A 16,971-nucleotide genomic window follows, 5' to 3' on the forward strand; every position below is an offset into this window, starting at 1 on the left:
TAATAATGACAATTGGTCAAAGCTTGACTTTGCGTGGACCGCAAGGTCATTCAGTGTTGACCAAGGTGTTTACTTGCATGCTGAGTTGGAAACAGGGAAGATGTATACAAGCTATCTGGAAAATGTAAAAAGAAAAATGCAAGTGCAATGCTCTCTTTTGCTGGAATGTCTCTTTTGTAAATGACCTTTGGTTGTATGACTGCTCCCCCCCCACATAACTTTACATTCATTGTTTGACCTATAGTTTTCCAAAAATGTTAACATGCAATCTTTAATAAATAAGTGACATTTTATTACTCCTTTTAAGTGTTTTGTTTTTACATCACAAAATGAAGCATTTCTTTAATTGACACACAGGGCTTAGGAATGGGGTGGGCAGAGGAGAGGCACCTGAGCTTTGGCTAGCGTTTGTTAGGGGCATGGGGTTATCACTGACTTTGATAGCAGACACCATTGTGGACAGGAGGCATAATACTGTATGGTCAGGCACATTGAAGCTGTCAAACAGGTCGTTGAGGTACATTTAAAAATGTAAATACAACTCATGTAGTTTCTTTAATACGGTATATTATTCATGCCACAAATATACATTACCACAAACTGCAATGGGTGTGGGGGAGAGATTTGTACAGACGTACATAATATTCAACGCATCATTGGTTTAGACACCTACGAGGCCTACTCTGATGATCTACAACACAGGCACACACAGCGTTCTACACACGTACGTTCAGGAGTCTTTGTAGTAGTTGTTGAAGTTGATGCGGAGCAGGAAGTCCTCCAGGTGAGGCTGATATCCTCGGTTCACCAGCTTGGTCACCACTGAGGAGACACCACAGAGAGAGATTCTAGCCATTTGCCTGGTTGGTTAAAGGACTAACTAACATGACACTTTTCAGAGAGGGGATGTAAGATAAAATGGGACTAAAAACATGAAGTTGCGAACCATCTGCATTTAACCACGGCAGGGTGACTGGGAATATGGTTGAATACAAAACAGTGCAGTTATGTCCTCCGTAAGGCAGTCAAACAGGCAAAACGTCAGTACGGAGACAAAGTGGAGTCGCAATTCAACGGCTCAGACACGAGACGTATGTGGCAGGGACTCCAGACAATCACGGATTACAAAGGGAAAACCAGCCACGTCGTGGACACTGACGTCTTGGTCCCAGACAAGCTAAACACCTTCGCCCGCTTGGAGGATAACAGTGCCACCGACACGGCCCGCTCCTGAGGACTGCGGGCTCTCATTCTCCGTGGCAGATGTGAGTAAGACGTTTAAGACGGCGTCCTCAGAGCATGCGCAGACCAGCCGGCTAGAGTGTTTACGGACATATTCAATCTCCCTATCCCTGTCTGCTGTCCCCACATACTTCAAGATGTCCACCATTGTTCCTGTACCCAAGAAAGCAAAGGTAACTGAAATGACTAATCGCCCCATAGCACTCACTTCTGTCATCGTGAAGTGCTTTGAGAGGCTAGTTAAGGATCATATCACCTCCACCTTACCTGATACCCTAGATCCACTTCAATTTGCTTACCGCCCCAATAGATCAACAGACAATGCAATCAACATCACACTGCCCTAACCCATCTGGACAAGAGGAATACCTATGTAAGAATGCTGTTCATTGACTCTAGCTCAGCCTTTAACATCATAGTACCCTCCATTAAGGTCTGAACCCCGCCCTCTGCAACTGGGTCCTGGACTTCCTGACTGGCTGCCCCCAGGTGGCGAAGGTAAGCAACAACACCTAAACTCCGCTGATCCTCACCACAGGGTCCCCACAAGGGTGCATGTTCAGCTCCCTCCCCTACTCCCTGTTCACCCAGGACTGCGTGGCCACGCACGCCTCCAACTCAATCATCATGTTTGCAGACAACACAGCTAGTAGGCTTGATTACCAACAATGATGAGACTTCCTACAGAGGTGGTGAGGACCCTGGCGGAGTGGTGCAACAAAACAAAAAAGGAGCTGATCGTGGATTTTAGGAGGCAGTAGGGGGAGCACGCCCCCCCAGCCACGTCGACGACGGGACCGCAGTGGAGAAGGTGAAAAGCTTCAAGTTCCTCGGCGTACACATCACTGGCAATCTAAAATGGTCCACCCACACAGACCGTGTGGTGAAGAAGGCGCAACACCACCTCTTCAACGTCAGGATGCTGTAGAAACTCAGCTTTGCCCGTAAGACCTTCAAAGTTTTATAGATGCACCATTGAGAGCATCCTGTCGGGCTGGTCCACCGCCTGGTACGGCAACTGCACCGCCCGCAACCACAGGGCTCTCCAGAGGGTGGTGTGGTCCGCCAAACACATCCCCGGGGGCACACTGCCTGCCCTCCAGGACATCTACAGCACCCAGTGTCACAGGAAGGCCAAGAAGATCAACAAGGACCTCAGCCACCCGAGCCACGACCTGTTCACCCACAAGGCGAGGTCAGTACAGGTGCATCAAAGCTGGGACCGAGGGACTGAAAAACAGCTTCTATCTCAAGGCCATCAGACTGTTAAAATAGTCATCACTAGCCGGCCTCCACCCAGTACCTTAGTCACTGTTACTAGCCGGCTACCACCCAGTTACTCAACCCTGCACCTTAGAGGCTGCTGCACTATGTACGTAGACATGGAATCACTAATCACTTTAATAATGTTTACATACTGTTTTACTCATGTCATATGTATATGCTGTATTTTAGTCAATGCCACTCCGACATTGCTCATCCTAATATTTCTACATTTCTTAACTCAATTCTTTTACTTTTAGATGTGTGTATTGTCGAGTATTGTTAGATATTACTGCACTGTTGGAGCTAGAAACACAAGCATTTCTCTACACCTGCAATAACATCTGCTAAATATGTGTATGTGAACAATAACATTGATTCTACTCTACCCAGTTACAAACTAACCACTGCAACAAGAGGTGTTCAGGAAAAAGGACTGTCAGTTGTTGATTTGGAATTGAACATATCACTTTCTCCATATAGAAACTACCCTCAACTCTCATTAGAAAGGTCACCAGAGGTCAGTGAGGCGTTGACCCGGTCCTTACCTTTGAAGAGGAAGTGGGAGTAGTATTTGAAAGTGTTGTATGACTGCTGCATGGCGATGAAGCTGGGGTGCACTGCCTCCCCCTGCTGGCTGTCCCAGGGCTGTGCGATCAGCTGGGCCCGGAACTTCAGGATCAGGCTGAAGATACTGTGGATGATGTTCATGACTGGAGCTGCCTTCTCTGTCAGCAGACCCCTGGGAGGGGAGGAGAGAAAACGGATACAGAATTCAATTAAGGAAAGATGTAGGCTTCCGAATGGCGCAGCGGTCTAAGGCACTGCATCTCAGTGCTAGAGGCGTCACTACAGACCCTGGTTCGATTCCAGGCTGTATCACAACCGGCCGTGATGGGGAATCCCATAGGGCAGCGTACAATTTCCCCAGCGTTGTCCGGGTTTGGCTAGGGTAGGCTGTCATCTAACCTGAAGATAGCTCTGTTGAGGTAATCAGTGTGTGTGTGTATATGTCTCTAACCTGAAGATAGCTCTGTTGAGGTAGTCAGTGTGTGTGTGTGTGTGTGTGTGTGTGTGTGTGTGTGTGTGTGTGTGTGTGTATATATGTCTCTAACCTGAAGATATCTCTGTTGAGGTAGTCAGTGTGTGTATATATGTCTCTAACCTGAAGATAGCTCTGTTGAGGTAGTCAGTGTGTGTGTGTGTGTGTGTGTATATGTCTCTAACCTGAAGATAGCTCTGTTGAGGTAGTCAGTGTGTGTGTGTGTATGTATATGTCTCTAACCTGAAGATAGCTCTGTTGAGGTAGTCAGTGTGTGTGTGTGTGTGTGTGTGTGTGTGTATATATGTCTCTAACCTGAAGATATCTCTGTTGAGGTAGTCAGTGTGTGTATATATATGTCTCTAACCTGAAAATAGCTCTGTTGAGGTAGTCAGTGTGTGTGTGTGTATATGTCTCTAACCTGAAGATATCTCTGTTGAGGTAGTCAGTGTGTGTGTGTGTATATGTCTCTAACCTGAAGATATCTCTGTTGAGGTAGTCAGTGTGTGTGTGTGTGTGTATATATGTCTCTAACCTGAAGATAGCTCTGTTGAGGTAGTCAGTGTGTGTGTATATGTCTCTAACCTGAAGATAGCTCTGTTGAGGTAGTCGGCGTGTATGCGGTGTATGGCGTCCAGGTCCGAGGCACTGGCCAGCTTGGTGGTGAACTCTAACCAGGACACCTGCAGGATCTGGTTAGCGATGTATCCCTGGATCACCTTCACAAAGTGTTGCATCTCATGTCTGTACAGCTGCAGCTGGCGGAACTGCACCGAGCGGCCCGCCCCTTTCACCAGCGCTGGGGGGGACACAGGCACACGTTACTTTTGGGTCGTGGTATAATTATGACTGGAGCTATAAAATAAAGAAAAGCCTGCACATGAAATATGCTGCTCCTTCGTGCTTTAATATGCTGCTCCTTCGTGCAGTTGTATTAAAAGACTTGAGAGCAGCGGTATGTCTTTCTTTCCTCATTCCCTTTCTTCGCATAGTTCCCTTTTTTCTCCATAATTCCCTTTCTACAGGGCTTTTTTTCCATAATTCCCTTTCTACAGGGCTTTTTTTCCATAATTCCCTTTCTACAGGGCTTTTTTTCCATAATTCCCTTTCTACAGGGCTTTTTTCCCCCTTCATTTACAGAGATGGAGCCCTTACCAGTCCTCTTGAGGTGAAACCAGACGTCTCTGAGGCTCCACACCATGTGTTTGAGCTGCAGCAAGAAGGAGAACAGACGGTTGTACTTGTTCATACAGCTGTCTGTGATTATGATGTTCAACGGCCAGTCCACCTGAGAGACAGAGGGAGGGAGAGAAAGATAGAGTATGAGGGTCAGATGTAACCGAGGGAGGGTAGAAAAGGGGATGCAGGAGATTAATCGGCGGGGGGGGGGGGGACTTTTGTGAAAAATCATTATTCAGTCTTCGAAAAGCCGCTCTCCAAATGAATTCAAGAGGGTCAAACTGTTTTCCGATATTTTCCATACCAAGAACAGTACTACGTCACAATTTCAGTGAGGTCAGCAATCTACTGCACACAAAAGTACACTCCCTCTCCTCTGACCTTGTACCGTAGCTCCAGGCAGTTGAGTGCGTCGGGGGCGTGAGGGTGGAAGGTCTCCGGGAGGAAGCGCAGGGCGAAGGTGAAGTTAGGGGCCAGAGAACTGTCTCCATGAAGACTGTACTGAAGAGCCTTACTCAGGATGGAGTTCAGGACCAGAGGAGTCAAGAGCTCTCCAGGAGTCTGACCACTGCCCATCTGATGGAGGAGAACACAGGGATATGGAGACATACGGACAAAACACAGACCCACCCCAGACAGATAAAACACACAGCAAATACGCACCCAGGCAAAACACAAATACACACACACAGAAAAAAAAACACAGGTACATGAAACGCACACCAAACAGTGCCTTCAGAAAGTATTCACACCCCCTGACTTTTTCTACATTCTGTGGTGTTACAGCCTGAATAAAACATGTATTACATTGAGATGTTGTTTGTCACTTGCCTACATACAATACCCCATAATGTCAAAGAGGAATTCTGTTTTTAATGAATTAAAATTGAAAAGCTGAAATGTCGAGTCAATAAGTAACCCCTTTGTTATGGCAAGCCTAAATAAGTTTGGGTGTAAAACTGTGCTTGACAAGTCACATAAGTTGCGTGGACTCACTGTGTGCAATAATAGTGTTTAACATGATTTTTGAATGACTCTCATCTCTGTACCCCACACATACAATTGTCTGCAAGGTCCCTCAGTCAAGCAGTGCATTTCAAATATAGATTCAACCACAAAAAACAGGGATACTTTCCAATGCCTTGCAAAGATGGGAATCTATAGATGGGTAAAAATGTCAAAAGCAGACAGTGAATATCCCTTTGAGCATGGTGTAGTTAGTGTATCAATACACCCAGTCACTACAAAGATACAGGTGTTCTCCCAACTCAGTTGCTGGAGAGGAAGGAAACCGCTCAGGGATTACACCATGAGGCCAATGGTGACTTTAAAACAGTTACAGAGTTTAATGGCTGTGATAGGAGAAAACTGAGGATGGATCAACAACATTGTTGTTACTCAACAATAATAACCTAAAAGACAGAGCGAAAAGAAGGAAGCCTGTACAGAATGAAAATAGTCCAAAACATGAATCCTGTTCGCAATAAGGCACTAAAGTAAAACTGCAAAAAAATTGGCAAAGAAATTAACTTTATTTCTGGAATACAAAGCATTATGTTTGAAGCAAATCCAACACAACACTGAGTACCACTCTTCATATTTCCAAGCATGGTGGTGGCAGCATCATGTTATTGGTTATGCTTGTAATCATTAAGAACTGGGGAGTTTTTCAGGATAAAAAGAAACAGAATGGAGGGAAGCACAGGCAAAATCCTAGAGGAAAACCTGTTTTTTCAGCAGGACAACGGCCTAAAACACAAGACCAAATCTACACTGGAGTTGCTTACCAAGCAGACAGTGAATGTTCCTGAGTGGCCAAGTTACAGTTTTGAAAAGAATAATGGTCAAATGTTGCACAATCCAGGTATGGAAAGCTCTTAGACACTTACCCAGAAAGATTCACAGCTGTAACCAATGTCAAAGTTGCTTCCATAAAGTATTGACTCAGGGGAGTGAATACTTATGTAAATGAGATATATTAAATAAATTAGCAAAACATGTTTTTAGAAATGTTTCACTTTGTCATTATAGGGTAGTGTGTAGATGGGTGAGAAAAATTATATATATTTAATGATTCTGAATTCAGGCTGTAACAAAAATTGGAGTAGGTCAAGGGGTATGAATACTTTCGGAAGGCACTGTAGGTAAGACTACTCCCATAGCGCCGTTTCACCTTTTCAAAGATCAGGTCACTGAGAGACTGGGCAAACTCCCCGTCCTCCATGAGCAGGAAGTGCCTGAGGGCCTCAAAATGCCTCTCTACTCCAAGCTCTACGAAGTAGTAGTCCACCACCGCCTTGTTCACCAAGGATACACTGAGAGACAGAGAGAAGGGGGGGTTAACAGAAGTACCAAACAGTCAGTGATAGGCATACAAATAGAGAGACGTGGACTCCTTCTTCCCTAAAAAGGAACACACACTCACTGTGTGATGAGTGGGGTGGTGACAGAGTGCTTCATGAGGACGGGCAGGGAGACCATCCCACTAAGCTGCACCACCGTGGTGTCTGTGGCCCTGCGGAGCGACGGGTCCACCGGGAGGCCCCAGGGGCCCCGCGTCACCTGATGCAGGGGGTGACACTCCGGGGCCAACGCTGTGGAGGGGACACAGCACACAGAAAAATACAGTGAGATTCTACTTCAAACATTCGTTATATTAATGTACCATTGCCTGACTGCACATTTCAGTCATTGTTGTGTTTTCAGTTGGATGGTATATTATACATGAATCATGTGGACATCTTAAAAAGCCCCTTTACATTAGTGTTGTGCAACTGATCGAGTACCACAGAGTTATTTTAGACTAGAGCAGTCTATTCCTGCTACCGTGTTGGGACTATCATGAATGTGTGCACTATGCAAACACAGGGTGTGTGAAGTGCCCTCGACTGCATTATACAGTATTTGTACGTGCAGGCCTGTGTGTGTTTGATGTGACTCACTCATGAGACCGTAGCAGTCTTCGTACTGCTCCACCTGGTACTGAGCAGCCAGGGAGCTGAGGTACTCCCTCTCTGAGCTCTCGCCTGGGGACAGAGCCAAGCCCGCTGCCCAGGACGAGATGCCCTCGGCCAGCCGCTGCTGCTCCAGGGTCCTGGCGTCGTATTCATTACCAGTCTCCTTCACCTTACAGCCCCCTCCCAGGGCAGAGTCTGAGCTGTGGCCGTAGGTACTGCCAGGGATGGGGGAGGGCAGAGGGTTTACACCCGACACCACACACCCTGTGCCCAGTGTGGAGTCTGAGGACTGTCCGAAGTTGCTGCCGGGAAGAGGAGCGCGAACGGGTTCAATCCCAGATATCACGCACCCTCCGCCCATCGCTGAATCTGACGAATGGCCGTAGTCACTTCCGGGTATCGGAGAAGGAAGGGTTACCGTTCCCGACACCACACACCCTCCACCCAGGGTTGAGTCTGAGGCGTGTCCAAAGTCACTTCCAGGTAGAGGAGCATGAAGGGGTTCAACCCCAGAGACAACACACCCTATACCTAGAGTGGACTCAGAGGAATGGCCGTAGGTGCTACCGGGTAGAGGGGAGAGTACTGGTTCTGTGCCTGACATCACACAGCCTACTTGAAGTGTGCAGTCTGAGGCGTGACCATGCTTGCTCCAGCGTGGCCGGGAGGGCTCTGCGTCCAACACAAACTCACCCGCCTTGAAGTGAGTGTCAGATGAGTGACCGTGAATGTTTTGGGTGTGAATGGAGGCGACCTCTTCTGACATGTGCTCCCCGACCTTGATGTGAGAGTCCGAGGCATGACCGTGAATGTTCTGGGTGAAAAGGGAGGCGACCACTTCTGAAACGTGCTCTCCAACTTTAATATGAGCGTCAGATGCGTGACCGTGAACATTGGCGGTCGGAAGAGGAGCAGTCATCTCCGAAACAAACTCTCCTACCTTTATGTTAGCATCAGATGAGTGACCATGAACGTTTTGAGAAGGGAGAGGGGCTTCCACATCTGAAACGTGCTCTCCGACTTTAATATGAGCATCTGAGGCATGGCCTTGAATGTTGGCAGTAGGGAGCTCGGACACACTGGAGGGTCCAGAGAGGGAAGGGGAGGCCTGTCCTGGGTGATACCCACTGTCATGGCCCTGCTCTGGGGTGGAGGAGGCAGAAGCCTCCCTGAGAGAACCAGCCATCTGTTCCTCTGCTCCAACATGATCTAGTTTCTCCATCTCAGCTGGCTTCATCTCCACCAGGCATGATGCCTCTACAGTCCCTTCAGCCTCTTTTACCATGCCCCCAGGAGGTGATGGGTCTTCCGTATTCTCCTGCCTGCTGTCCATCTGCTTTGCCTGACTTTCATCCGCCAGCTGCACTGTGGTCTGGGAGGGGTGTCCGTGGACATTGGCTGTGTGGAGAGCCAGGGGCACATCAGAGGAGTACTGGCCCAGGGGGATGCTAGACTGGGAGGCCTGGCCGTGAGGACTGGGCCTGGGGAGGACCTCAGCTCCTGACACCACACACCCTACACCCATAGTGGAGTCTGAAGAATGGCCGTAGGTACTTCCAGGTAGCGGAGACGGAAGAGCCAAAGTCCCGGATACCACACACCCCATGCCTAGAGTGGACTCAGGGGGACCGGTTGGGATGTGAGGGTGAGCCATGTCTGGCTGTACCACAGGACCCCAGCGAGGTCTAGCCAGGGCCGGGGCCGTCACTCCCTCAAGGGGACTGTAGGGGGCGCTAAAGTCATAGTCTACAGGTTTATGAGGTGCAGGATCCTCCGGGAGGTCCGACCCAATTTCCTGTAGGGCCTGGTCCACCTGCAGGCTGTCGGCCGGCTTGGGCAGGAAGTCATTGGCGTTGATGTGCTCTGAGACGAGGGTGAGGTCGAGTTTCGCGGTGGGGGGTGCTAGGGGAGTGGATTGGTGGTGAAGGGGGGCCTGGGTTGGCTCCTCAGACTGCTGCTCACAGGGCTCCGGGGATAGGGACTGCTGTACAAAACAGGGGCAGGAACAGCGAGGTTAGGGCACCGAGCAGAGATCACACACACTCAGTCAAGCTTACACTTCCATGAGTGGATTGGCAAGGCACTTTTACATAAGCTGTATTTATTTGACGCTACGCTACGCCACCCCACACACTTACACACCTGTGCTAAGGGTTGAGCGGTCTGAGCTGGAGCTGGCTGTAGGATTTCCAGAGGGGGTCTCTGCCCTCCGACAGGATACTTCTCCAGAATAGCCTGGGGGTTTAGATAAGAATAGTACATTACTGCATCATCACCACAATCATATTAAATCAACACCAGCTTCACAATCATATTCATCAACGTCGTCATATGAAACCACACCGCCAAACATGATTCACACTAGTGGTCTTCACAGATCCACCTGTACCCGAATACCCGATCTGGACCACAATTGTAAATAAGGTCACGGGTCTGGGTGGGGTCTGGTATTATTGTCACGGGTCTCGGGTATGGGTAATTATAACTGACTTGACCGGAAGGGCCCGTACAGATCGAAACGTGACTGCTGCAGGAGAGAGAGAAATTGTATCATTTATGCTGCTGCTCTTGCTTTTCACAAGAGTGGAGCGTGTAGCTTGTTGTTGGCCAATCGTAAGTCATCATAGAGGCAATAGGCTACAGTCATAGCTCCGTGTGGCAAAAGTTAGGAGATATCTAATCCATGGAAGATGGAATTACAATGACAGAATTAAAAGTTAAGGACAGGCATTAAAAGACAAGGACAGGCTACAACGACCAAGAGCCAACAGGCAGGATGCTACTTAATATTCTGAATGGAGGTGTTATTTGTAACTGTAGGATCAGAAAGCACTGCAGCCTCAATTAGCCTAGCTAGCTAACGTTAGCTTAACTAGCTTCTTTCGGATTGATGCAGTCAAGACAGGTACTACGTAATCATATTTGATGATAAATAACCTGGCTGTGGCAGCTATTAGTCTACTATAACTTGGTCGGTTGCGGTCTCTCCCTCCCTGCTCCCCAAGCCACTCGCTCACAGTACGGCCCTCCCCCGACTGCTAGAGCTGCACCTCTCTCCCTTCTCTCATGCTGTATCAGCTCCAGTTAATAAAGTAGCTTAAATGACTTCGCTGCTGCTTCCCTCACTCGGATCGTATTGGACCGGGTCTGCAGCCAATCAGGTCTATAACGGAACGGGTCTAGTTGTCTTCGGGTCCGTTCTGAAACGGTCTCTATATCTTAAAAATGTATATATGCATAATCGGGTCTGGGTGGGAAAGTCCCCGGTCCATTTCGGAATAGATCCAACTTTTTGGACCTGTGAAGACCTCTAATTTACACCCTTTGAAGTAACCTCCTTCGAGAGACAGTGTGTGTATAAGAGAGAGTACTACTGACCTCAGTCTCCTGTTGGTCTTGCAGTAGGAACTGGGCCCGGGAATCGTCCAGTCTCATTCGCTGAACCCTCCACATGGCCTGCCACTCCCTCTTGGCTGCCTCCTCTGATAGGTGGCTGTACTGGGCAATCAGTTCCTTCCTGAGGACCAGGACGCATTGTTATCTCAGGTTATTTAAGTGTCAGGTTTCACCCTACTCAGGCTTGTCTTGAAGATAAGGTTGTGATTTGAGAGAGAGAAGAAAGGCGGTGAGAGGAGGGAGAGGTGGTGAGGAGGAGAAGATTTATGCAACTCTTACCTTTATTATAATAACCAAATCTAAAACTATTATTTATGCTGTGTGTGTGTGTAACGTGACTGTGTGTGTCTAATGTAGGTATGGTGTGGTGGCGCGCCCTAGTGGCCAGACCTGGCTCTGATCTCCAGCTGCTCCTCCAGGGCCTGTAGTCGCTTCTCCCGGTCTCTCAGCTCCCTGGCAAAGCTGAATTCATCCTCCTGCTCCTTCCTCCTGGCTAAACTGTGCCACTGCAACATTCACACACATGCACAGACATGAATGTTGTGTTCCTAGCTGGTGTTTATATGATGCAAAACAGAGTTAAAGAGTAATTGTTTGTTTCTCTCTCATTCCTTCCTTCTTTAGTTTGTGAACATATGAAGGTCAAAAGGGAGACAGTTGAGGAGTAAAGTGTAACCCTCTTTCCTGGTCTCCCTTTCTCACTCTCTGTCCCACCTCTTGTTCCTGCTCCAAGTGCTGTCTCAGCTCTTCAAAGCGTTCCCTCTTCTTTGCCTCTTCAGCCAGACGCTGTGACACCTGGCGCCCTGCAGGGGGCGAGAGAGAGAGAGCAGCAGGCTGGTTACCCCCTACAGTTCACACACAGTACTTGACCCAAGCTTCATTCACTTCCCATTGCACATCTTTGAAGTAATAAATGATATGAGCAGTTTCTTAAACTATGTGAGCGATGATTAGATTTTACACCCTGAGGTGCTGGAAGCTGTTCAAAGCTTTTCTCACTCATATCAGCCCCTCTTTTCCGTGCCGTTTCGGTGAAGAATCCTTAGGGTTATAGAGGGTGATGTGCCAAGTTATTTTGGGGTGTAATCAGTGTTGTGAGCAATGTTTTAAAGATCCTGTAAGGTATAGTCAGGGTTGTAGCGAGGTGTTTGTATCTGCACGTGTGTGTACCAGTGTGTGTATTGCATTGTTCAGGGCCTAACTTTTTTGTATAAACAGCCAATTAAATTTTTATTTAACCTTTGTTTAACTAGGCAAGTCAATTAAGAACAAATTCCTATTTACAATGACGGCCTAGGAACAGTGGGTTAACTGCCTTGTTCAGGGGAAGAACGACAGATTTACCTTGTCAGCTCAGGGATTCGATCTAGCAACCTTTCGGTTACTAGTCCAACGCTCTAACCACTAGGCTACCTGCCCGCCCCATAAACAGCCAATGCGGCAGGTAGATTAAAAATAATATATATACCTGCCACTCCGATTTGTTAACATACAAAATATGTTTTGCCATAATTACAAAAACACACAAAAATGGAGGAGCATGCTTAGAAATGTATTACAAGTAAGAAGTAATGTGGTATATCGTTTGAGTAAATTAGACCAACTTTTATGCCTGTGCCCATTGCTTCTAAAAACAAATCTTTCAGCACTCACAGTGGGATTCAGATGTATTTTTAGCATTACTAGATATGAAACAAAAAGGGCAGAAATTGAAAACAGCTACTGCATTTATTTTGCTATAAATCACATCCATTGTTGACTATTTTTATTAAATGTTCACACTGTAGAGCCCGGAGTGTTACCATGCGCCAACGTGGCTGGTGATTTAGACATTCTTACCCACCAATGCCAAAATCTACCCATGTCTGGCAGGTGGCAGGTTTTAATTTTAGGCCCTGCATGTGTTACTGTGTGTTTCCCTCTCACCGCGGATGCTCTCCAGGGTCTTGGCGGCCGACTGCCTGACCTGATTGATCAGTTCCTGGCGTGCCTGCTCTGTGCGCAGGGCCTAGCAACAAAGACAGAGAGAACAGACACAGACCATCATTAACAGAGATCTATCTGCTATCTTCTCCCGCTTCTGCTCTAGCTGAAAAATAGGCCAAGGATTTGCACTGTAGATCACTGAGGGTTTCAAATCGAGTATGTGTACATCAGCTTAATGGTCTATTACTGCCACTTTCCCCATCTCTCTCATTCCTTCCCTCTCTCTTGCTCTTCTCCTATCTATCGAAAGCTGAGTCCAAAGCAGAGAAGCGTAGAACAAACATTTTCACACAAATCTCCAATTAACATCAAAGCCCTACACTTTAAAGCATATTTGGGGTTTAGAAAAGCGCTATAAAAATCCAATGCATTATTAATACATGTTTTTTCCATTCAAGTTTGAGTTTCATGCATTTCTCAGGATAGTCTTGGTCCTTGATGATTTGCTGCGGTACCTGTTCCTCCCTGCTGGTAGCGCTGTGCTTGGCGATCCTCTCCATGCGTCCTCGGTACACGGCACAGTCCCTCTCTATCTCCTCTACCTCCTGCAGGGAGAAGGTGACAGCAATGCGAGGCATGGGCAGCTCCGACCAGCAGATGTAATGCTGCAGTAGAGAGGAAATATCAGAGAGCAGTTACAGGTACAGCTGATCCTAGATCAGAGTTAACTTTGGGCTGCTAAGCTGCTCCGGATAGAGGTCTGTGTAAGTACAGATCTAGGATCAGCTCAGTCTCTTCCCAAAAACTTTAACCATTAGGAGAGAAAAAGAACAATACCGACCATAGGGAAAGTAACTCCATCCTAGTATTACCTGACCCAAGGACTAGAGGTCGACCGATTAATTGGCATGGCCGATAAATTAGGGCCGATTTCAAGTTTTCATAACAATCGGTAATCTGCATTTTTGGACGCCGATTATGGCCGATAACATTGCAATCCACGAAGAGACTGTGTGGCAGGCTGACTACCTGTTACGCGAGTGCAGCAAGAAGCCAAGGTAAGTTGCTAGCTAGCATTAAACTTAACTTATAAAAAACAATCAATCTTAACATAATCACTAGTTAACTACACATGGTTGATGATATTACTAGGTTAACTAGCTTGTCCTGAGTTGAATATAATCAATGCGGTGCCTGTTAATTTATCATCGAATCACAGCCTACTTCAACTTCGCCAAACGGGTGATGATTTAACAAAAGCGCATTTGCGAAAAAAGCACAATCGTTGCACCAATGTACCTAACCTTAACATCAATGCTTTTCTTAAAATCAATACACAAGTATATTTTGTTAAACCTGCATATTTAGTTCAAATAAATTAATGTTAGCAGGCAATATTAACTAGGGAAATTGTGTCACTTCTCTTGCGTTCAGTGCAAGCAGAGTCAGGGTATATGCAGCAGTTTGGGCCGCCTGGCTCGTTGCGAACTGTGTGAAGACCATTTATTCCTAACAAAGATCGTAATTAATTTGCCAGAATTGTACATAATTATGACATAACATTGAAGGTTGTGCAATGTAACAGCAATATTTACACTTAGGGATGCCACCTGTTCGATAAAATACGGAATGGTTCCGTATTTCACTGAAAGAATAAACGTTTTGTTTTTCGAAATGATAGGTTATTAATATGGTCAAATCCGGAAACTAAGGCTCGTATTTCTGTGTGTTATTATATTATAATTAAGTTTATGATTTGATATTTGATAGAGCAGTCTGACTGAGCGGTGGTAAGCAGCAGCAGGCTCATAAGCATTCATTCAAACAGCACTTTCCTGCGTTTGCCAGCAGCTCTTCGCAATGCTTGAAGCACAGCGCTGTTTATAACTTCAAGCCTATCAATTCCCAAGATTAGGCTGGCAATACTAAAGTGCCTGTAAGAACATCCAATAGTCCAAGGTATATGAAATACAAATGGTAGAGAGAGAAATAGTCCTATAATTCCTATAATATCTACAACCTAAAACATCTTACCTGGGAATATTGAAGACTCATGTTAAAAGGAACCACCAGCTTTCATATGTTCTCATGTTCTGAGCAAGGAACTTAAACGTTAGCTTTCTTACATGGCACATATTGCACTTTTACTTTCTTCTCCAACACTGTGTTTATGCATTATTTAAACCAAATTGAACATGTTTCATTATTTAATTGAGACTAAATTGATTTTATTCATGTATTATATTAAGTTAAAATAAAAGTGTTCATTCAGTATTGTTGTAATTGTCATTATTACACACACACACACACACACACACACACACACACACACACACACACACACACAAATAAATAGGCAGATTAATCGGCATCGGCCTTTTCTGGTCCCCCAATAATTGGTATCGGCATTGAAAAATCATAATCGGTCGACCTCTGCCAAGGATACAGTATGAGTGTGTAAATGACCCATTACCACTGACCTGGGGACAGCAGATCTTGAGCAGGTTGATGGTCTTCCCGCAGACGTACACGTCGTTGGCTATGTGTCGGAGGAAGACAGGCACGCAGTCCTCCACATCACGGGAGATCAGCGTGTAGCCCTGCACCCAGAAGTGCTTGTCTATTGGGAGAGAGGAGGGTTGTGAGGTACCCCAGGAATTTCTAGGAAAGGAGTTTGTCCTAACCCTATTACAGTGGGGCCAGGGGTTTTTCCATGTTGGGTCTTTACGTCCTACTATAGAAAAAACTACTAGGAAATGATAACAGGTTAGATCTGTGTACCCTAATACAAGCACTGGGGGGCGTGAATTCACCAGGATTTATTTCATGAAGAAACCCTAACGAAGAAGCTTGCCATTGCCAAGCAAGCTCCACTGATTGCTTCACTAACTGACTCTTGGAATAGAGCAAGTGGCATTAGTGTGTCCTTCAAAATCAGGAGTGAGAAACACTAGGAAGGTTCCCTGCAGGCATGATGAAGTGTGGCAAATCAGGTAATAGTCCTCTAGAGCAGGGTTCCCCAAACTCGGTCCTGGGGCCCTCCTTGGATGCACGTTTTGGTTTTTGACCAAGCACTACACCGCTGATGCAAATAATCTTGATGACGACTTAGATATTTGAATCAGCTGTGTGGTGCTTGGTCCAAATGCAAAACGTGCACCCAGGGAGGGCCCCGAGACCGAGTTTGGGAAACCCTGCTCTAAACTACAGCAAATCTAAAAGTGATAGTGTCGGTCCTTGAATGTGGTATAGGGAATTAGCTCATTCGGAGTGTAGCCCAACCTGAAATCAACCACGGTTCCCTGGAGTGGTCAGTCCAACATCTTTACCACAAGAGGGTTGAACTGCTTGATGAGTTTGCTACAATCGACACTGTGCATGCAGAGTACTGTTATCGGGCAGTGTAACGTTCTGACCTCTGAAGCTGAGGTAGTCTTCGTTGACCTGGATCATGAACTCTCCGTACACGTCCCGGAACACTCCACTGTACACCCAGTCTGACACAAACCTACACACACAGGATCAGTCAGGCGGACAACCAGGCATCTCAAAAGCGTTTGTGGTGGTGCAGGTTAGCATAAATTCCACGTGGGATAGGTGGGACAGATCAGTGGACATTGTCAGTGTGATGTCTCAGACAAAGGCTGGGATGACTGACCGTGTGTAAGGCTCACAGCTGCTCTTCAGCAGGGACAGCAGCACGGGGTAGTTCTCATTGCTGCAGTTGCTCTGGGCCTCGTTGTACAGGTAGGAGAGCAGCGTCACACCCTGAAGAAGACAAGATACTGGCTGAGTTAAACTATTGAGAACATACACTTCTAAATGGCTGAGACAAACAGAGAGTGAATATGCCGACAGAAAGCAGGGTGGTGTGTCGGAGAGGTGTAATGTAACTTACCACAGGGAAGGTAGCCTGGCCGACACCAGATGCCCCATCTACACAGCACAACTCTGACAAATACCTAC

General features: G+C 46.7%; 1 protein-coding gene across 4 annotated transcripts in view; it reads right to left on the reverse strand.

Annotated features, from left to right (window-relative positions):
* Nucleotides 1-270: 270 nt before the first annotated feature.
* tubgcp6 (tubulin gamma complex component 6) overlaps nucleotides 271-16,971 on the reverse strand; it is a 28,757-nt gene continuing 12,056 nt past the window's right edge. For all 4 annotated transcript variants that reach the window (XM_029758019.1, XM_029758017.1, XM_029758016.1 and 1 more), the window contains exons 7-24: nucleotides 16,904-16,967; nucleotides 16,664-16,773; nucleotides 16,422-16,513; nucleotides 15,486-15,625; nucleotides 13,521-13,670; nucleotides 13,006-13,087; nucleotides 11,794-11,882; nucleotides 11,470-11,585; nucleotides 11,062-11,200; nucleotides 9,826-9,918; nucleotides 7,669-9,667; nucleotides 7,152-7,320; nucleotides 6,900-7,041; nucleotides 5,108-5,302; nucleotides 4,703-4,835; nucleotides 4,133-4,346; nucleotides 3,054-3,247; nucleotides 271-822 (exon numbers count right to left, since the gene is read on the reverse strand). In XM_029758019.1, the coding sequence (XP_029613879.1) occupies nucleotides 731-822; nucleotides 3,054-3,247; nucleotides 4,133-4,346; nucleotides 4,703-4,835; nucleotides 5,108-5,302; nucleotides 6,900-7,041; nucleotides 7,152-7,320; nucleotides 7,669-9,667; nucleotides 9,826-9,918; nucleotides 11,062-11,200; nucleotides 11,470-11,585; nucleotides 11,794-11,882; nucleotides 13,006-13,087; nucleotides 13,521-13,670; nucleotides 15,486-15,625; nucleotides 16,422-16,513; nucleotides 16,664-16,773; nucleotides 16,904-16,967 (4,213 nt within the window). In that variant the 3' untranslated portion in view covers nucleotides 271-730. The remainder of the gene's footprint in view (nucleotides 823-3,053; nucleotides 3,248-4,132; nucleotides 4,347-4,702; nucleotides 4,836-5,107; nucleotides 5,303-6,899; nucleotides 7,042-7,151; nucleotides 7,321-7,668; nucleotides 9,668-9,825; nucleotides 9,919-11,061; nucleotides 11,201-11,469; nucleotides 11,586-11,793; nucleotides 11,883-13,005; nucleotides 13,088-13,520; nucleotides 13,671-15,485; nucleotides 15,626-16,421; nucleotides 16,514-16,663; nucleotides 16,774-16,903; nucleotides 16,968-16,971) is intronic.

This window comes from Salmo trutta, chromosome 7, assembly GCF_901001165.1.
Source record: "Salmo trutta chromosome 7, fSalTru1.1, whole genome shotgun sequence".
NCBI classification, from domain to species: Eukaryota; Metazoa; Chordata; class Actinopteri; order Salmoniformes; family Salmonidae; genus Salmo; species Salmo trutta.